Source organism: Aythya marila, assembly GCF_965140915.1.
Source record: "Aythya marila genome assembly, chromosome: Z".
NCBI lineage: Eukaryota > Metazoa > Chordata > Aves > Anseriformes > Anatidae > Aythya > Aythya marila.
In genome coordinates this window covers 45,984,157-46,006,978 of record NC_139080.1, presented here as the reverse complement: position 1 = coordinate 46,006,978, position 22,822 = coordinate 45,984,157, and the positions used below count along the sequence as shown (strand labels likewise).

Here is a 22,822-nt window from a genome sequence, read left to right as displayed (position 1 = left end):
GCCTTCTCTTCTGCAGGCTGAACATCCCCAGCTCTCTCAGTCTTTCTATGTAGGGAAAGCACTCCAGCCCTTGGAACAAATTTAGAGCCTTCCTCTGGACCTATTCTAACATATCACCATCCTTCTTGTTCTGGGGCCCAAGATCTGAATGAAGCATGCCAAGCGGGTCCTCACAAAGGAAGAGTTGACAGGGACAATCACCTCCCTTGACCTGCTGACCACTCCTCTTTCGATGCAGCCCAGGATGCAGTTGGTCGTCTGGGCTGCAAGTACACACTGCTGGCTCATGTCGAGCCTTTTGTCCACCAGAACCCCCAAGTCCTTCTCTGCAGGGCTGCTCTCAATGAGTTTTTCTCCCAGTCTATGCTCATGTCTGGGATTGTCCTGAGCCAGGGACAGCACCTTGTACTTGAACTTTTTCAATCTCATTAGGTTCATGTGGATGCGCTTCTCCAGCTTGTCCAGATCCCTTTGAATGGCATCTCTTCCTTCTTTGATATCAACCAAACAACTCATCTTGCTGTTGTCTGCAAACTTGTTGAGGGTGCACTCAATCCTACTGTCTTTGTCACTGATATTAAAATAAAGATAAATATTAAGATATTAAGATATTAAACAGTACCAATCCCAGGACAATCCCTCTGAGGGACACCGCTCATCACCAAACTCCACCTGGACATAAAGCCATTGACTGCCACTCTCTGGGTGAAACCCTCGAGCCAATTCCTCATCCACTGAACGGTCCACCATCAAATCTGTATCTCTTCAAACTGGAGACCAGGATGTCATGTGGGACCATGTCATAGGCCTTACAGAAGTCCAGAAAGATGACATCAGTCAGTCTTCCCTTGTTAACTGATGCAGTCACTCTGTCCTAGAAGGCCACTAGATAGGTCAGGCATGATTTTCCCTTGGTGAAGATCTGCTGGTTTGCATGTGTATTGACATTTCTTCCAGGAGTATCTGTTCCATGGTCTTCCCAGGCATGGAGGTGAGCCTCACTGGTCTTTAGTTCCCTGGGTCCTCCTTTCTACCCTTTTTAAAATGGGACTGTTGTTCCCATTATTCCAGTCAGCAGGGATTTCACCTGACTGACAGGACTTTTCAAATATGATGGAGAGAGGCTTGGCAACTACATCAGCCAATTTCTTCAGGACCCTGGGATGCATGTGTAGTGGGTTTACATGGCAAGGTTTTGGTAGCAGGGAGCCATAGGGGTGGTTTCTGTGAGAAAGATCTAGAAGCTGCCCCATGTTTGGGAAGGGCCCCATTGTTTTCCAGATCTGAGCCAATAAGCGGTGTTGTTTGCGCCTCTGTGAGAGCATATTTAAGACAGGGAAAAAAATGCTGGGCCAGACAGCAGCCAGGAGTGAGAGAACAGCCTTGCAGGTGCCAAGGTCAGTGTAGAGGGAGAGGGAGAGGTGCTCCAGGCGCCGGAGCAGAAGTCCTCTGCAGCCTGTGGTGAGGACCATGGTGAAGCAGGATGTCCCCCTGCAGCCCATGGAGTACCACGGTGGAGCAGGGTTATATGCTGCAGCCCGTGGGGGAGACCACGGTGGAGCAGGTGGCCCTGCACCGACGGAGGCTGCCGCCTGTGGAAGACCCCTGCCGGAGCAGATTCCGGGCCAGACCTGTAGCCCGTGGAGAGGAGCCCACGCAGGAGCAGGTGACCTGGCAGGAGCTGCTGCCCGTAGGGGAGCCAGGTTGGAGCAGTTTTCTCCTGAGGGATGGACCCCGTGGTACGGACCCATATCTGGAGCAGTTCTGGATGAGCTGCTGCCTGTGGGAAGCCCACGCCGGATCAGTTCATCAAGGACTGTATCCCGTGGGTGGGACCCCACAGCACAGGGGACGAGAGTGACCGAGAAGGAGCGGTAGAGAAGATGTGCTGTAGACTGACCATAACCCCCATTCCCCCGTTCCCCTGCGCCGCTCGGGGGGAGGAGGTGGAAGAGGGTGGATGGGGGGGAAGGTGCTTTTGGTTTGCTTTTTCCTTTGTTTTCTCACTTCTCTCGCTTGTTAGTAATAGGCAATAAATCTTACTATCTCCTTATGCCGAGTCTGTTTTGCCCGTTACAATAATTATTGCATGATTTTCTCGTCCTTATCTCAACCCTTGAGCCCCTTTTCACATATTTTCTCCCCTTTCCTCTTTGAGGAGGGGGAGTGAGAGAGCGGCTGTGGTGGAGCTCGGCTGCCCACTCGAGCGGAACCACGACAGCATGTCACCAGGCCCCACAGACTTGTACCTGTTTGTTTTCATCAGGTGGTCTCAAACCTGCTCTTCACTTACACTGGGAGAGACTTTGCTCCCCCAGCCCCCATCTATGGCTTCAGGGAAACAAAAGATGTGGGAAGCTTGAGACTGGCAGTGAAGACTGAGGCAAAGAAGTTGTTGAGTACCTCAGCCTTCTCCATGTCTGTTGTTATGAGTTGTCATATGTCTGAGGGGGAACACTCTCTTTGGCCTTTCTTTTCTGAACAATATACCTACAGAATCCCTTCCTGTTATTCTTTGCATCCCTTGCCAAGCTTGGTACCATCTGTGCCTTGGCTTTCCTGATCCTGTCCCTGCACATGCGGACAGCATGTCCCTGGACATGTGGACACATGTCCCAGCTTCCACTACCTGTGCATTTCCTTCTTGCACCTCAGTTTGACCAACAGGTCCTTGCTCAGCCACCCCGGTTGCTTGCCCTCCCTGCCCAATTTGTTATGCAGGGGGATGGAGAGTTCTTGTTTTCTAAGGAGAACATCCTTAAAGAGTTGCCAGCTCTGTTCAGCTCCTTTGTGCCTAAGGACAGTGTTCCAGCGGATCTCATCCACTAGGTCTTTAAAATAGCTTGAAGTTTGCTCTTTTGAAGTTCGGGCCCGTATTCCTCAAGATCACAAACTAAACCAGGGCATGGTCACTGTAGCCCACACTGTCTCCAGTCTGGACCTCTTCAGTTTTGGAGTTAACCATTGTATCTCACATTCGTGTATAGACCCAACTATTTGCTTATGTATGCATGTATTTATTTATTTTTGACCTCTAGTTCATGTTGAACAAAAGATTTTTGCTGAGTTATATGCAGTTATGTTTTTCACCTTTCCATATATTCCCACATTTCAGTCAGGGTGAGAAATCTGTGTAGTTCACTGTCCTTGTATTAGCTTGGACATCCCCTCTGTATCAGATTTTATTTGCAGTTATGAAAATCTTGATGGTTTTAGATGCATCCTCTTAATAATAACTGTTACTCCTTCTAAATATTTGTTCAGTAGTCAAAGTTTGTTTTCTTCATGTTTTATATGCTCAAAGCATTATATAGATATTTCTGGGATGTCATGTTCACAGAAGATATTATCTATCATTTTGCAAGGTATACACAAATATGCAGATTTTTCCTTGTTGTTTGTTATTACAAATTAGTATGGGATTACATGTCTCAGCAGCAACGTGTAGCTGAGAAAGGTAAGTTATTTGGATGCAATCTGAAGGGGACTGGGTAGTGAAACACTTGTTTGGAAGCTGCTTATTTTGATATAGGGCATGAAAAGAGGATTACAAAATGTATCTGAACTAATACTTTTACAGTAGTAGGAAACTTGATTCTACACAACTTAATTTCTGAGTAATTAGACTGGGACAAGCCAGATGACTGATTTTATTAGATACCATTTCCCTTTATCTTTATCAGACATGGAACAAAATTTAGCAATCCAGAGAGCATTATACAGCAAGCCTCCCATTTTATTTTTGCCTACCTCTTCCTGAGGTAGTCTGACTGGCTTAATTTAGGCATAGAAGCCTGGCTGAATTATAGGCGACTCTTGGTTAGACTGGACATGGCCAGATATTTTGTAAGCACACCTATGTTTATATATATATATATATAATACAATTTCACTTAGTGCTTCATTATTATACAACCTTTATATAGAATAGATTATCTTCTCTCCCTCTGCCTCTCTGTCTCTCTCTTTCTCTCTCTCTGCATCATAAAAAGAATTTCTAGTAAAACACAGATGAGGTTTGTAGGTTTGCTATGTCCTCTGCTGTGGGGTAGTACCAAAGTATATGTTGATGAGTGGTGTTACTGGATTGCTGCAGTGTGCTCAGTGCCTGTGACAGGTCTCTGCAAATTCCGGGTCGGGGGAATTCTCCCTGTAAACGGAGTTGTGAAGCCCAGCTTCATTATAAGCTTTTATAAATAAGAATGAGAGTAAGTATTCAGTCAAATATTTATTGTCAGACACAGTAACAACAGGAACAATCTAATACCTTCTAGATGGGTACTCGGACAAAATCTGGACAGCCTTGATTGTCCAGGTCAGGAAAAGACCCTCTACTCAGTGCTTTTTCTACTAATAGCAATCTTTCCATTTTTCTTATGTGTTTTTACCAGGGCAAGACATAAGCCCACCAAGAAATCTTGGTACTTTTACATGCTTACAGAGAATGATCACCAATTATCATGAATATTTCACTGGATTAATAGATTTGAGCAACAAATGCATTAGATATTTGATTGAATTTGTCTAATTGGGGGAACTGGCTTCTTTGAGATGTGTCTGACCTCACACAGTCAACACAGCAGTGTTCCATGCACAGCCAGCTCTAAGGGACCCTCTACAGGGCAAAGCAAAGCCCGTCAGCCACATGCGTGGTGCCATTGTGTAAAAACTTTCAACAAAGGGCAGAAAATGCCAAACAGGAAGAGGAGTAAAGAACAAAAAGAGTGAGAAAGAGCAGAGATAACACCAAGGTCAGAAAAGGAACAGATGTTCCAGTCTGGAGCATATATCCACAGTGCAGCCCACAGAAGAACCACACTGAAAAGACAGGTATTTCTGAAAGATCTGCATCCTGTACCAAGCCCATGCTGAAGCAAAGAAGAAGTGTAAGGAAGAAGGAGAAGCAGAGAGACACTGATGTATACTGACTGCAACTCTGCCACTGTCCCCCTCCCCCCCCCATCCTTTTCCACTGCTCAGGACAGAGAGGTGTATGGAGTGAAGGAGTGAAGCTGAGCTTTGAAAGAGGGTAAGAAAGGTGTTCTTTTAATGTCTCTGTTTCTCAATACCCAAATCTGTCTTAATTGGCAACAAATTAAATTAATATTCCCCAAGCAGAGTCTGTTTTGCCCATGGCAATTATAGTCAAGCAATCATCCTGTCTCTATCTCATCCCATGAGATTTCTTATCCTTTTTCTCCATTCTTTTTTTCACAGTGTTGTGTTGAGGAGGAGTGAGTGAGCAGCTGAGTTGACATTTGGCTATTAGCCAAGGCTAAACCACCACCACAATTAACAGTGTCTGCATTCCCTTCTTAGATGGTTTAGACTAATGTGATATTTTAATTCATGAAGTAGTTACTTGCCAGTGACTACCACCTCTTGTCCATCTGAGAAAAATCAAATACCTATTACATTAGCAAGGATACTGATGCAATTGCTCTGAATAAGATCAGCCATAGTGAGTACACTGAAGGCCAAACACTACAGCCTTTTAAATCATTTGATAAAAATGTTCCTTTAATTGTATGTTCTGCTTCCAAAGCTGCCCTTGAAATCTTGATTCTTGGAAACTAATTTTATAAACTAAATCAGAGGAGTTTATGTAGCCTGCCTCCTGGGTCATTGCAAGTATAAATTAAGTGTTGTCCTCCAGAGAAACAAGAAAACATGATAGAAAATGCCAATATTTTTCTTCTTGACTTTTTAGATCATACTGAGCTTAATGTTGCTTCCAGCTTTTGAGTTTTTGCTGTTATATAAACAGCCATTTGCACAGTTGTTTTTTTTTGTTTTGTTTTGTTTCTATGTAGATTGTAAGTAAACCATTACCTGTATTGAATAGGAGACTGTCAGAAAGAACCAAACTTTCTGAGCTTGCTGAGAGAAACCCTTGCCTCTTAGGACTCAATCCTGAAGAAAACTTGCATATGCAGTTGGTTTTACACATAAAGGCTGTTCATAATGCATAGAAATGTGCAAGCCTTTGCCTACAATACCTGTAGAAGCAACTGGGAAAATACCATTGATTTTAACACAAATACACTGCTCTGGTCTGGAGGTTTCAGTATACTTCTTTTCCTAGATGCTTATATTTTATTCCTCTGTCTATCAGGATGTCCTTTATTTCTGATTTCATTACAGTTCCTTTTCATTACTTAGTTTTTATCTGTTTAACCACCTACCTTTGCTAAACTGAAGGAGAAGAGAAAGAAAAGAGAGACCTGCCTGTTTGTTCTTTTGCTAACATTTCTATACAATGTCCACTCATCGCATTCTCTTTCCTCCACATCACTTATGAACAGTTCTTTGCAAAATAAACTGCCTTACATTGAAAAACCAGAGAGGAAAGTTAATTACTGTTTGCATTTCACTGGAACAGAACATAAGCATGGGCAAAACAGGTCTCGCATAAGTTCAATCCACTCCAATATTGCCTGGAAATCATCCACAACAGATGGATGCAAAAGATGGAAGCAAAGAGGAGCCTGACACTTCACACTGGTACTCCCCTCACTCATGGGAACATATGAAATTGTGCATATGTACTAGCCAATAGTTTCATTTCTCAGAGAACAGTAAGTGTTTGAGCAGTCAGGCAGAGAACAGTTATGTATCCAACACAAGAAACAGTGTTGGTGCATGCTTGGAGTCCTTTTCTGTCTTTATTATATATTCATAGCATGCCTCACATGTAATATCCCTTTCAGACAGAATTATGCTCATAGCAACATGCAGTCTTTTTTATAGACCTCTCCATACTCTTTTTAAAGAAATACATACATTGGGAACAAATGAAGGTTAGTAAGTGAATTTGACTGTCAAGATACACTTTGCCTCCACAGAAAATAGCTATTTGCAGCCTTCTCCTTATCATCACTGGCCAAATCCCCTTTGGGATCATGTCCTCCTTCATATATCAGAATAAATGTGAACAAAATTTAGTTACTTGAAAAGCAAAACAAAAAAGCTTGATCTTGTTTAGCTTCTGCCTTCATCATTTTCAGTGCTATTACTACCAGAACATTATTCTGAAAAACTGCAAGGAATGTGATTAAATCTGTTATGGTAATATTTTTAGATTTATTATAATTTATAATCCAAATAATAAGGGTAGAAGAAACATAGTTTGTTATCTTACTTCAAATGGGAGCTCTCTTATTTCCATGTTTCCAGACAAATCCAGTTTTTCCAGATTCTCACAGTCACCCAGTTCCGGAGGGACTGACTTCAAATTATTAAAACTCACATTGAGCACTTTGAGATTTTTTAAGCAGCCTGTTAGGGAAAGATAATTAAAATCAGTAGTGAGGGAAAAGGGGAAGAGGGGGTATTAAAATAAAAAATCTACTCCGCAAAACAGGTGAATAAATACCTTCTGCAGCGGTCACAAAGATGGGAACACATTGCAAAAGCGCTGTGTTGTACTCATAGATGTCTCTTAATCAGCAATGATTTTGGTTAGAGTTTGAAAGACTTAATAAGACTGATCGTACCACGGCTAACTATTGACCTCATCTGAAAATAGAGAAGTTGACATTCACCTCAGGAAGATTGTTTGAAAAGAAAACCTTAGTATTTATTATAGAACCTATTGATTGGGAACAATTGTTCCTACCTAATTTACTGCATTAACAGATCTGTCTCCAGTACACAGCATTGCATAATTTTGATTATGAAAGATACAGGATATATTTGTTTCATTATTTGTTTAATCACAATCCCTCATCTTTTGTCAGCTTTATTTTGGGGCACCAAGATTTTAGACTACATTTAGTCACATTGCATTCCCTATTTTTTCTACTTATAGAATTCTACTTATAGCATAATCTTCAATAAAAATAGGTTTAGAAACATAATTAAAAAGCAAAACATGTTATACTGCAAAAATGCAAATTCTACTGCAACATAGTTAAATAGGAAAGAAGTAAGGAATTTGAATGTACCGAAGAGCCAATTTGTTAGCAAAGGGATCCTTAGACACATACATAACAAAGCCAAGAGGATGTTCTATGTACACCTGTCCTGATGTATTACATGGATGGTTTTCCTCTCTAATCCATGATGAAATGCAGCAATCAGAACGGAAAGCAGTGGTAAGAAATTTACATACAATTCAGCAACAAGGAATAAGGAAAGAACATCTTGTGCCAACAGGTTCTCAAAGTAATACTGGCAAACCAGGTAAAGATATGCATAAGAAGCACAAGTCTGTATTTTATCACTGTCTTCCAGTTATCATCAAGTTTTAAAGAAAAAAAAAAATCTCATGTTTTATGGAATTTGGATAACACTGGAGAGAATCTCTCTGTTACAAGTGCTCAATACCATAATAGTAAGCTTACGGCATTAATACTTGGTTAAATTCCCCCCAGAACAAAAGCTGTTGTAGAGTTGATCACCCTTTGCAATGTGTTCCTGTGCCTCCACAGGAAATCCTTACTGGAGGCTAGATGGTGCTTCCACAGGAAAAGGCAACCAGAGAAGAAACATAAGGGATTAAATGCCCCATAATCCTTCTCTTAAAAATAAATAAATAAATTGATAGATAAATAAATAATAGATTTGCTCTTTATAGAGGCATACAATTTGATGACCAATAATAGCAGCCCCAAATCACCTACACCTGCAGCATTTTGTGTAGATCTCCATTTAGTCCCCCTTGGATAAAATATTATCTTCAAATGATATATGGACCATCTAATTTTTCTCTGAATCTACAGAACAGTGTTAATCTGAATCTAAAGAACAGTGTTAGATTAATCTCTGCATGTTGCAACAGGGAAAAGTATAGAAGTTCCCACACAGCTTTCTCTTGTTCTGACAGAAATAGAAACTGAGGAGGTATTTATAATTTCAGATTTGACCTTTTAAAATGGTAACCTTGTATTTCATCTTTGCAGTAAAGTCCTGGTTTAGTTAAAATGACAGAAACAACAAAGTTTTCTGTAAGACTACAACTGGCATTGCTTTGGTAGTACAATATACTATCCTACAACAGTCATTGCAGCTGGTGAGAGAGTAATAGAAACAACTTGAGGATGTAAATGTGTGACTTTCCAATTTTCCAGATCATCAAAGAAAAGAAAAAAAAAAAGTTTAACCTAACCATGACTAAGTCTCACTGAGTTTACTATCATGATGTAGACAAGTGAAGGTATTACATCACATGCTAAGTGGTATAAATACCAATTTACCATCTCACTGCAATAAAATAATCACTAACATAGAAGTGCCTCAAAATGAAATAGAGAATCAGAAAATCCCAAATTAATTCCTCACACAATTAATTCTTCAGTGAAGAGGAGTAAGTCCCATTGAAACTGAAAAGAAACTACTAATTTGCAGAGTAACTTTTTGTCTTGTCTTTTAGCAAGGTAATATTGTACTGAATCTGTCTGGGATGAAGTTAATTTTATTCATAACAGCATGTATGATTTGTGACCAAACTAGTAATACCAAAGTAGCGTTTTACCTTTTGCTGCATGAACAGCACTCACAAAGCATCAAGGCTTTCTTTGTTTCTCACTGCCCCACAACACGCAAGGCTCAGTAAGCAGGCTGGGGATGGGCAAGAAGCTGTGGGACAGCTGACTCCAACTTACCAAAGTGATACCATACTGCATAACACTCTGCTCAGGAATAAAATCGCAAGGGGGAGTTTTCCAAGATGGTTATTGCTCAGGAACTGATTAGGTATGGGTTAGCCATTGTTGATTAATTCCTTTTGCCTTGTTTGCTTTTGTTATGTTTTGTTTTTCTTTCTCCTTTTTGCATCATTAACTAACCTGTCTTTGTCTCATCTCATGAGTTTTTTCACTTTTTCCCTTCCAATTCTCTTCCCTCACTGCATCGGAGTGGGCAAGTGGCTGTGTGAGGCATAGTTGCCTACCAGGTTTAAAACACAACAGACGTACCTGCTAACTTTTTAGCCACTGATATTTCTACCACTGTCTCAGCTCACTTACTCACTGGATAACTAATGTAGGCAATGCACCCAGGGACACCAGTATCCTCTTGTGTAATTCTGCTAAGAAGATGTATTTACAACACATAACTAGTAGATATGGAGCAGAATTAGCCATAATAAAATCATAAAAGTTTAATAGCCTTTTTAGGCAGAGTGATGGATAAAACCCCTTTAAAACCATGCCATTTCACAGTTGGTTCATCCCAGCTTGAAGGTATAGGAGAGCAAGTAAGAAGATACATATTTTTTCATTTTTCCTTCAAACTCTCTCTGATATGACAGAAGAGTACTTCAGAATTGGGAGTCAGTAACTAGTAACTGCTGTGGCTAAGATTATTAAAATTACAGGGAAGAAAGAAAGAAAAAAACAGGCAATAAAACTTACAACTGAATTTAATTCATTCAGGACTACATAGATGAGGAGAATACAGTTCCTCAAGATTTGTCTGTGGGGAGCAGTCTCTTGCCTTTCTGTATAACTCCTGTTTTTTCACCTCTAGCTCTCCTGTGGATTAAGTTATTTCACCTGACAGCTGAGAGGTAGGTGAGAATTAACCTTCACTCTAGGACCATAAGTCATTTACAGGACACAATGGATAAATCCTTTACACCACCTCTTCAACCCCATATGTTGATTTACCACATTTCATCTTAAAAGTGGTTTGGCTTTTGACATGCACTCCTCTCAGAGGCTGGTGGGGGGAGTTACAGAATTTCATCCCTTTCATGATTAGAAAAGGTCTTCTAATTGCCAGTCTGAAATCATTTGTAGAAATTTTATAACCAGAAATTATTTTGTTAATTTTATCTATAAACAGCAAATTTCCTTGCCTGCTGTTTACTTCTCTAAGGTTTTCATAAACATCAGACATGCTGGAATTTATTTTACTAGCCTAAACAAGTCAATTCGACTAATTTGTACTCATAAAATAAAAATTTGCCTCCTAAAATTGTCTTAATATACTTCTTTAGCGTCTGATCCCAAATCAGAAAAACATTCTTGAATCTGAGTGACCATAACTCCGTATAAAACTCCAGACAAGTTCTTACTGTTTACTTGTACACTGGCAATTAATACTACTTTTCTTCAGTTGGGAATATCTTGCAGTTGGAGTATCTTGTACTGCCTTTTGTGTGTGTGTATCATACTGGATTTCCCTTTTGTGACTGGACTTCTCTTTTTTAATCTTCCGTTAAATGAACACATGACTTGCTGCAGAAATTAGTAGCTCCTGAGTACATGACCTTGAACTCTGAAGTCATTAATTTAAACTCTCTACTTTCTTAGAAGCTTATTTGACTATTCAATTTTTCATACTTCCTCCAGTTTGTGCAATGACAATAACTCACAAATAGTATCAGCAGATTTCAATTGCCCCGTTCCTCAAAGCAATTGCCCCGTTCCTCTTATTTCTATTAAGAAATAAACTCAGAACTGACTGTTGAGAATTCCACAACTTTCCTCTTGACTGATAGTTTATCCTCGCAAACAAGTGCATTTAGCCAGGCCTCTGCTTATTTTTACAACTTTTGTATCAAAGCCCATCAAATTTTCTATACTTCACTATCAAATGCTTTATGGGGTGCCACATAGAAGAAGAGATCTACTACTTGAACCTCAATCATCTCAAAAGAAGGACAGAAACCAAATGAGTCAGGTACAATTTACTTTTGTTTTATACATTTTTAATTCCAACCTTGTTTGCATTCAGCTCCACATCTTTAATTACTCCTTCCTCTAATAATTATATATATATATATATATATATATATAAAATTCTTGCAAACAAGATAAACAGGGCTAAAATTGGGTTATATCAATTTGTCTGAATTGTGATCCAGGCTATAAGGATTATTTTTTTATTTTCTCACATAAAAGGAGCAAAAATATCACTCTCCTTTTCCCCCAGATGTGTTCAACAAGTTTGCTAAGATATCTGTGTTGGAAAAAAATTGCATGAATACATGTCTATAAGACAACATTCATGACAATTCAAAATTCTTACATCTAGGTATTTTGGTCAAAGGAACGCAAAACTGGGGAATAGTGAATTTCTACATAACAATTCTATAGGCATTATCAGCCATATTCCAGACATTCTCAGCCACATTTGGAGTTTATTACCATAACAGAAGGGGGAAATAGAAAGGAAGATAGTATGAACGACTTTCACTACCTCAGTTGCAGAAGTTTGCATTCTTAGTTGTAGTGGCCAGCCACCACCAGGCCTTACAGGCATGCACTACAACCATTGACACAGCCCTGCAAGGATACAGAAAAGGTGACACTCCCTTTGCAGCTGGATAAATGTATGGCAGGATTTGACCACCACACCTGCCACCAATACACCCAAATAACACTCAAGTACAACTTCTCAGTTAAAGCTAGTGGTAATGAAATAGTTGCTGCTACAACATTGTTGTTAACTATGCTTTATAGCACTGAATTTTCAGTTCTATAAAAATGCAAATTAGGGAATTAAACAGCTAACATCTCTGTTTTGAAAAGAGAGGTAGTAAAAGCAGTAATGAAATCCATGGTTTCCCTGGCAGTTTCACAATAAAGAATATTTTATTTTTAAGTTGGAGATGCAATACTAAAATTGTTGCCTGAGCTAGCATTTATTCCAAGTTTAAATTTTTAATTCATTAAAAAAAAAAATAAACCAGTAATTAAGCTCTGTACTTTCTGATGGGTAATGCAGCATAGTAATAATAGTAACATAATTTCACCATTTAAACAGGGCTACCTAAGTTATCCTAGTAAGTTACTGGAGACAAAGTGCAATTAAGGCTACAAAGAGCTTTTATTATCTAAGGAACCCATTCAATACAAATGCAGACATACTAGTATAAGCTGTAGTAAAATACAAAGCAAATTTTACGTTGATCTGACAAAATCAAGACAAATTAGCTAACACAGAAGCTTGCTGTGGGCCAAGACAAATAGTTTCCTTAATTCCAAACAAATAGTTTCCAATCTTCTTTGCTGAATCAGTGACTTTGCCTTTGATTTATTGGAAAGGAGATATTGATGTTCAAGCTTACAGGTGACAGGTAAAACACTAAATGTTTTTAGTTTTGTTTGGGTTTTGTCTGTTTTTGTTTTTTACTTCTGATGAAAACAACCAAAGCAATAAAGGAAAAAGAGGGATGAAATCTTCTTACACTTTTATGAAACAAAGATGTAAAATCCTTTTTTTTTTCTTTTTTTTTTTCCATTGGTGCTTATAAAAGCTAATAAAGTTTTATTCATCAACCAAGCTTCATGTGTTAATAAAAAAAAATCAACATGCAGAGAGAAATGGTGAGTAACTATTACAAGCAAAAAATAAAAAGGAGAAAGCTGGAGATCTAAGTCTGTGGTCAGAAGAATATTAATACAATGTAAGGAGAAATAAAAGTTTTCTTGCAACAAAACAGGTAGAAATACAAAGAATCTCTTTTGGGCTGAAGATACCCCCAGGGATAGGGGGGGAGGGGTGCAATTGTTGAAGATCTACTGAAAAGGCTGAAAAATAAAGAACTGTAAATAAAAATGCAATGAGCTGAATTGAAGATACTTTAGCACGTCAGAAATCATATAGAAAAGTGATTTCTCTTTTTCATGTGAGCAGATAAGCTGAAACAAAGGCTCTGCTTTTCCTGTGCACAAGATGATACACAGCTGTTGCACAGCTCCTGCACTGTACCCATGCACTCAAGAGCCAGAACATCAAATTCACCATAAACCTGTTGCCCAAAAAAATCTCCTGGGTACATTCCTCCTCGTTATTTTTTTCTGTTATTCCTGTGAAAATCAAACATGACAACTCTGAGATGGACAACAGTCCCATTTTACAGTTCTCACATTTCTCTGTTTTTAGTTACTTGCTTTCCATGTTTTCCATGAAAATATCTGCTATTACGCAAAAAGCAGTTGAAAGCATTTTTATCTGTCTTCTGATCCAAACTCAGTCTTTTCAATTGCATAGATAGTTATAGCTGAGAGAGTGATTTGAAGTATCTGAGAATGGGTTTTAGTCTTTTCTCTAGAGCTTTTGCTTCTAATTCAAGTAAAACCTGAACTTCAGTTCCCTCGGATATTTTAGTTCACTGCTACTGCAGCAATACTATTTTTTTTTTAATGAAAATATTCTTATGATCTGTTCTCTCATACTTTTAAAGACATCTTGTTAGAATCAATAGTAGTCCAAACACAGCTCGCCGGTTTAGCTTCTGCTGGATGATTTGTTGGTCTAAACTCGGCTTCAATTCTGGCTGAAGATTAAAGACTCGACAGTATGCATGTCACTGACAATTTCAACCATCTGTCATTACTCTCAAGTATGTTTTAGTTGTGATATTTACCTACTTGTGTCTGTGCTGTAGATGGAACACAAAAAGATAGATACCTCAGCACTTCACCTTTCCAGCGACCTTAACTTCTGATTTAGCACCTAATTGTCACTCTTTGCTAAGAAGAGCTCTAAAGCCAAACACAAATAGATTTTCCCTATGATAATTTAACAGTTAGAAGACTAAAGTCTTTTAAAGCATAATAATAAAAAAAAAAATCTTTTTTTTTTTTTTTTAAATAAGGTCTTATTAAGATAACAAGCATTTCCAGTATGTAGGAAATAAAAACTTACCTACCACCATTTGGAAGCACATCAATTTACATGTCCATAAAGATATCATTATACAAATTGAGAGAAAAAATACTTTGTAATTTACATCATAACAAGGGCAGCTTCATTGTGCTACTAGTAGACGTAGTAATTGTGTTACTAATAAGTCCTATCCTAATAGGACATTGACTAAAACTGAAAATTATTCAGCAGTTTGGGCAAGGAATAAAGCTAAACAGTTTAGCTACATAGTCCAGAAGGGGATTTGTTGTATTATTTATTTTAAACTTCATCAGTGAATCAAGGTCTTTGAATGAACTAGAACTGCTGCTCTGATGTGACTACTGTATGATGTGGTGTCTCAAAAGACACCACAGGTTTCAAATCCAGGTTTCTACAGATGAGGGTTTAGTACAGTCATGTACATCTGATGAATCTTGGGAAGAGAAAAAAAATCTGAAAAAGAGTTCACTTTTAATGAACAGGAGAGTGCTGAGTGCTGTAGCATTGTGTCTGAAGCAAGCAAACTATAATTGTATAGTGTTCACTAGCCCTTCCAATCATTCGCATTAAAAAAAAAAAACAAAAAAAAAAAAAGTAGCAGCAACAAAAATATTGAAAGGAAAAAAATCAACATCTTGTGTTTACCTTGGAGGGATGATTGGAGCGGAAGTGGATGAATGGGGATAGCACAAAAATACTGAGTAAAATTCCCATAATTTAAATGCAAGTGATTGCTACTCAGAGCACCTGAAAATTTCTTCCTTGTTTCCCAAGAAAGGTATCTGTGGTGCCTTTTCAATTTCCCTCTACAGGGATAGGTTATGATAGAATGATCTGTTTGTGCACCTTTGTTCTGGAAACAGACTTTATTATCATTCATGATCACTTTTTCTTTGTGATATTTTCATTGTCAATGACCCAAATTACAAAAATTTAAGGAAAAAAAAAAAAAAAAAAAAAGAGAAAAACCTTTCTTGGTCTCTGACTACCTTGATTGCTAAACAGCTACTCCTCAAAACTCTCTTTCTTTTTTTCTTTTTTCTTTTTTTTTTTTTTTTTCTCCAGGTTTTAAGGCCTTTGGAAGAGGACTGTGCCTTTTTTGTTCTTCTTCTTCACTACCTGGTGGAAGGTGTTAGTCCATTAATCTCACTGACCCATCTGATTTCTGTAGTCAAAGTGCTGACAAAACAGTTACTGTTTATTTTATATCCATTATCTCCCATTCATGCCTTGCTTATGATTTGTTAGTATATTTAGCTGCCAGGTTGAAACTATAAAATATATCTCAATGTCAGCGGGAAATTTTCTGTGTTAACGGTAACAGTAGTAAATAAATCAAAATCATTAGTGTTACTCTGTCTGGTAGAAAATCTAGCAGTTCTTTCTGTGTTGCAGGATGCACTCTCCCTTTCTTCCTGTTTTTCTCACATAAACATATGATAACAATGGAGATGAAGGCTTTAGTGTTTATTCATTGTCTGAAAGATATTAATTCACAGTGTACATTAGGATTACCAGGCATAGGGAAAACTTAGGACGACTATATTTGAAAACAGAGGTCAAGGTGTCAGTACAAATAGGTGCATGGATTTGACTCTGGGGGGCCCATAAACTCTCATAGTACACCCAATCCCTTCAGCTCTCAAAGGCACCACTGTCTAGAGCAATACCCTTCCTAACACTCCAAAGAGCAGGAAATCCCTCTCAAACCATTACAGACTTTCTGTTTCTTATGCTTTAAGATGAGAAAACACAAGAGCCACTTACTAAATTATTATTATTGTACAGCTTAAAACAGAAAGTATAGAAGAGTTAAGAATTACATCATCTCTTTAAAACCGCTGTTGTCATTTTGGAAATATCAGTTTATTGATAGGAATTGTTACAGAACCAATTGCAAAACTGAAAAGATGGATTTTATGCAAGATTATATTTCTAGATTTATCATTACCACAATCTTATATTTTGATTCATTTTGCTTGTAATACTCTTTCTATTTTTCCTAACCCTTGACAAACATAAAACACCACCTCTTATCAGAAAGTATGATCCATCTACTGAATACAGTCAATAGTCCCATAGTCAGCAAAAGTGTAGGTCAGTTTTTCACACATTTGGGCCATACTAAGACCATGCAATTCAACAACTCTAGCCACAACCAGCTAACTGTAAACATTTACACGTGACTGTTAACTTGAGAAAAAAAAAAAAAAAAAAGTGAGAATAAAATTATAAGGAAATGAATAAGAATATTTATGAATGTTAATTTTACTCCAATACAGCTAGATGGCAAATGTATAAGTACCTGAATAGTTTGAACCAACATACCAATTTCCACTGGGAGATGGTTGATTTGGTTTTTTGACAGCTCCAGAACTCTCAGCTCTTGAAACAAAGCAATGTAGTCTGGAATGGTTTGAATCGATGTATTGCTTACATGCCATTCTTTCAGAAAGGTCTGGTCTTTCAGAGATTCTGGAAATTCCTGTAAATAAGATTATATAAATAGAAACCATCAAGATAGAATTTTGTTCTGTCATGTTTCTAAATAGAGTGAAAAGAATTCCCATGGCCAAATCTCAACACTTTCCCTAAATTATCTTGATGTAGAACATCATTTTGCCAAATCCTCACAGGAGTTGTTATCTTTTGATGAGTATTGCAGATGTGTGTCACCACATAATCTTTTTTTTTCAGCTGTTAATGCAATTATTTTGCTCTAAAACTGAAACCTATTTGAAACACTCAGATGTTTGGTGCCTCCCATATTATTTCCTTTTTCCAGCTGGAGAATTTTTCTAAAACACTTTTTACTGCTTTAATTCATACATCAAGATACAGTAAAATGCAACATGGGAACAAAATAGTGGGTGTATGGAGATTACCAATATAGGTTTTGACACTAAAACAAAAAGTGTGTTCTTAATATCTGCCGAGGATACAAAATTTGTTTGCCAAGATGGAACATGCTCCAAAAAATAGAAACATTTCTATTAGGATAAATATATATCACTTATTGAAAGTCTTATTTCAACTATGTAACTTCATAAGTCATTTCAACAGTTTGAGAATTTTTGCTCATTTGTTTATTTCAATAACAAAAATATTCAATTTTTAAATCAGTCAACCATTGCAATTAGTTCTTATTTTACTCAGAGAATATATTTTGTTTAACATTTTTAGGATTGTTTTAAAAACACAGCAAATAAGTTTGCTTCTGGTTCATCTTCACATTATATTTTATCTGTTCAAAATTTCCAAAGTATAACAGCTAAATTGGCTGAAGGTTTCAGAGCTTTTAATTCTTAAAAATTTGTTTTAGTTAATTGGTATTGAGTTCAGATATACACTTCTTTGAATTGTGTAACAAAATCCCTTTAACTGAATCAGATAAAAATCATTTCATAAAGCTGAAGGTCGGAACACTTAAAGTCAACTTACTAAACCAGCACATAATTTACCAGTCTGCCCTGGATTTTATATCACTGTATGCTAGTAACTTCTGGAATAAATAATTGTGAAGAGGAGCTAACTTTGCTCCATAAAAAGAGAGGTGTAATAGTTTAAGCTTTTAATTCTTTTACACCTTCCAATTTATTTTTCTGTGCATAAAGAATTCTACACAGTAGAAATTGCTGTTTGGTATTTTTTCCTTCTAAGTTTCATAGATGCCCCAGGACATTAACAGGTGTGATGCACTTAAATTGTGGGTTGTTTTTTTTTTGCTTTGTTTGGTTTTGATTTGTTTAATTCTGAACTAGGAGCAGTGTTGCTTAACTCTTAGATAAATTAAAACTTCTAATTAATTAAAGATATCCTGGACTGAAGATCACTTTTTTATTTTTCTTTATTTGGGTATTGCTGTCTCAAATTTCAGTTCTTTTCAAATATACATATGCAGACATTTAGCCTATATACGTAGTTTGGCTTTTCTACTTGCCTTTCCATGTCTGATATGGATCACTTCATTTCTTGCTTCATTTTCTATGTGTATACTGCATTGTGATCCATCTTTTATATTTTTCAGTTTATGGCAGTTGAAAAATAAAATAGCTTAAATGCCTTAGGACAAGTCAGGAGAAATCTCTCCTTCTTTCTGATGTGGGTTTCCACTACCACACCTTCAATACTGCACATTTTTCTACAGCAAAATAAAAGAATAAGTGCCACTGCAAATTTGGTTAGTATTGCTTTTCTCAGCTTTACAGAACTGAAAATGTATGACGTCAGGAATAATAACATTTAACTGGAGTATGAGAGATACTACTGTAAGAAAGAACCCTAATTCACTAAGAAAGGAGATGCATAACATTAACACAGGAGGGAAAAAATGTTTGGAACCAGATATTATTTGCCACTTTATTTCTGCTGTTGTGCCACAGCCTAGGTCTGTCTTGGTCTATTCCAGTGACCTGCCATTTTTTAATACCTTGTTATCAAAACAGACTATCTTCCAGCTCCTGACTGTCAAATGCAGCTGGGAGCAAAGGATAACACTTGCCCCTATGAAGCCAAAAAAAAACAGTTCTCCCCACAAGGTTCTTTTTGTATTTAAAAGACAATGGAGAACAAAAATCACTCTCAGATAAAGACCAAGCTGCCCAGCTCCTCCAGAAAAAAAATAATAATAATAATAATAACAAAATAGACAAAATATTTGTCTATGATTACTGAGAAAAAGGTTTTAAAAAATCTTTATTAACTGTTGTATAAATAGTGCCAAGATTCTTGTGCAATAACTGACATAAATTCAGGCATAAAGTTAAAAGAATAGAACTAGGTTCCATTCTTCTACCAGTTGTCCACACTCATTTCCTTTCTTTGGATTTTTTCTTTATATCTTATAATCATATTTACAATTTCCAAATCTAAGTTTACAAATTCTTTGCTATAATGTGCTTTTCTTTAACATTTTCCATCTTACCATACATTTGTTTGTGTCACTGGTATGATATTTTACTTCATTTACAAACTAGATAGGGAAGGGAAGAGAAATTTGCACAAGTTTTATGTTTGCTTTACTCTCTGATTCCCTTGTGTTCTTTTGTAATCAGCTGTTGCCATGCTAAAGCTGGCAGCCTGCTGATAAATTACTCCATGAAGACTGACACTTGGAGGATAGCCAGTCTTTTGCCTTTAACAGCAAAACAATAACTCAAAAACCCTTTGACTGGGGAATGGGAGGGAGTAGAGTATAAAAGGAAATAAATAGCAAACTTACAACCAGTGCTGATTTTACTATTTTTAATTAGAAGAGAATTTATCTAGCAGACATTAGCCTGAATTAAAATTGTGACCAAAATATTCAGCTCTCTGAAGTTTTAATTCTGCTTCTATTCCTAGCCCTGTAATTTTATCTGTCAGTGACCAAAACAAAAATTGGGTGCTAATTTCTTTCATCTTTGAGAATCATCGGATCTAGCTCCAAAAGTGGGTTAAGCAGTTTACAGGTTTTGTGGAGAAGAAAAAAAAAAAAATATCTGGAAGTGAAATAAGCCTGAGAGATTTTCTCTGTTCATTCAATGCAGTGATTCTATTCAATTTGTTGTGGCAAACAAATACCTCACTGTCACTAACTGCTGGAAATAAATAGAAATTCTCTGTTCCCAGTGAAAAGACAGAGCATGTCAGATGGTAAAAACAGAAAACAAATACAAATCTAGTAATTAATTTGCTGACATTTTCTGTGAAGAAATGATATGAAGAAGATTGTGATTTACTAGTAAAGAATTTTTGCATCACTTATTCATCCATTTGTTGTGCACATTTGTATATTTGAGTTGTTTAAATCTGTTGGATACAGATTCTCTGCTGAAGAAAATCATCACAGCCAAGTACAGCCCTGTTCTGTGTTTGAGTGAACATCATCACCACTCATTTGTCAATACTAATATTGCAAATTCACAGAAGTTGTTTTTCCTGAACTTTTTCTGAAAATCATTTAAAATTCACTGATCCACTAGAGAATAAACATTCATTAGTTAGAAGCAGAAAGCAAATGCTCAGAAAGGAAAAAAGAGTTAAAGTAAATTCATTGAAAAATTTGTATGAATATTCATAGTGTTATTTTCTGCAGCTTTCATTCAGCTCTAATAGCCATGCTGTTTCTCTGAAGAAATAATTTAATTCAGTAGATACATGCTTATATGTACAAAGGATCTCAATTAAGTGTTTCAGCAATTCTTCATCATTCTCGTCCAGGCAAGTAATTTGACTGTACAATTCAAGAGTCCAAAGTCCCTAAAGAGCTCTCTTTTACAGGGGGTTTGCTTGGAAAACTCTTAGAGAAATAACAGTTTCTGAAATATACCTTTGGAACCTCAACTTACTTGTGGCTCTTCTCATACTCTTCTCATGACAACAAGTCCCATGACTTTTGTAAGCACAAGAGGATTTAAGAGACTCACTGTTGGGGGCAATACAAATGGGTTCTGCACATTGTTTAAAAAGACGAAACTCCGTCTGACTTCTTTCACAGTGTCAGATTATGAGACCAGCCTGTTTGTTGTTGTAATATCTTTTCTCTCCTTTATTTTTTGTTGTCTATTTCAACAGCTAATTATAAATATTAATTAATACTGTACCTAGCTTTCAGAAATGCACCACACGGAGATGTAGACATTTGAGTCATAAATATTTGGTTGGTATATGAAAGAGGAGACAAGGACCACTGAATCTTAGGAATGCTGTCACACAACCTCTTAGTTGTGGAGTTCTGACAGACAAAGGTAAATCTATCTAACTGATGCAGTTACCAATCAAAATCCATAGCCAAAAGTTACCCATTCTAGACAGGCCAAACCAAAATAAAGCCCAAATCACTTTCAGATTCAAAGAGTCTTAGTGAGTACAAGTTCTTCAGGTGTAATGGCTTGATATTGATACTGCTTACAGCATTGTTGTTCAAAAGATTTCCATTAAGATATTGCAACCAAACTCATAAACCCATAGTCACTTGAGACAACTGCAGGCTCAAATTACATCTCAAAAATTAACTTAAAAGTGAAGCATAACTAAAAAGAATTAATGTTTCACAAGGAGTTATGGATCTGCATTTCCGTAGAATTGTAGTGCTAGTCTATCTAGCTCATACTCAGTGCCTATTCATTTAACCTAATATTCATTCTATGAGTTTTATCTTTCTCAGAGATGTTAAAATAATTACTTTATAACTAAAAGGAATAGTGAGTTTCCACTTAATTAAAATACATTAGCATTTCAATAACATTTGAAAAGTAGAAAATAGGTGGCATGGAGGTCCTTAAGGAAGGCATTCCTATTAGGAATTCAAAATGTGTGACCTATTTTAATTTCCTCTATTACTATGGTTCTCCAAAGGAGATCCAAGAAGATTTTCAAAAGAGCACTCTCTCCAGATGATTTTCAAAATACTTGTCCAAGCTATTCCAGTATACAGCTGAACATTTCGTGAGACCTGTTTTTAAGCTTGCACTCAACAGCACAGAGTCAGTGAGCCAGATTCCCTGCTATGCTCTACAGATCTGAAGTATGAGACAATAGCCTCTTTGCAACATCTACATTTTTACCATCTAGACAACATGTGTACTGATGAGTACCTGGTATAAGTTATAATTCTAATTGGCTGCAACATTTCAGATAGCTCAGTTAGTTGGTTTGTATGCTCAACTCATTTGCTGTTGAAGTTTCTAATGACAGGCCTTACATGGAGACCTCTGGGAAGGATATGGTAAAGCCACTTATTTTCTTCTTGCAAAATCCCTGTGCTGGGGATTACTCCTCTGTGAGACTTAACTTCACAGCATTCAGAAAGAAAACTGGTACAGACTAGAAGCAAGCCCAGTTCTCAAAATTAAATCTGTAAGTCATACCACCAACCTACCCAGATTTATCTGTCTAATGTCTAGAGGATATATCACTGCTTCATTGATGAGAAGAAAGAAGAAATGTAATAGAAATACTTATCAGCTAAAAGTGAGAGAGAGAGACAATTCAACAGCTAGTTCCCAAAGGGGCACTTAGTGGGGCTGTGCTATTCACTGCTGCCAAATGTAAGAGACCAGCCAATATGAACACAAGCTAGTTAAGTCCCTGCAACACTACAAAAGCAAACCCTGTTTTTACATCTAGTGTCTGAGTGCTTCATCTCCCAAAGTTTCCACTCATAGATGTATTTATGTGCAAAATCAGTACCAAAATCTGAAGTGCAATTGACACCACAGCTCCTGGCTACATACACACACAAAAAAAAAAGGGGGGG

The 22,822-nt window shown here is 37.2% G+C and overlaps 1 protein-coding gene across 1 annotated transcript in view; it reads right to left on the bottom strand.

The window, feature by feature from the left end:
• LRRC2 (leucine rich repeat containing 2) overlaps positions 1-22,822 on the bottom strand; it is a 74,323-nt gene that overhangs the window by 19,401 nt on the left and 32,100 nt on the right. The window contains exons 4-5 of the mRNA XM_082782608.1: positions 16,912-17,068; positions 7,142-7,278 (exon numbers count right to left, since the gene is read on the bottom strand). Coding sequence (XP_082638734.1) covers positions 7,142-7,278; positions 16,912-17,068 — 294 coding nt within the window. The remainder of the gene's footprint in view (positions 1-7,141; positions 7,279-16,911; positions 17,069-22,822) is intronic.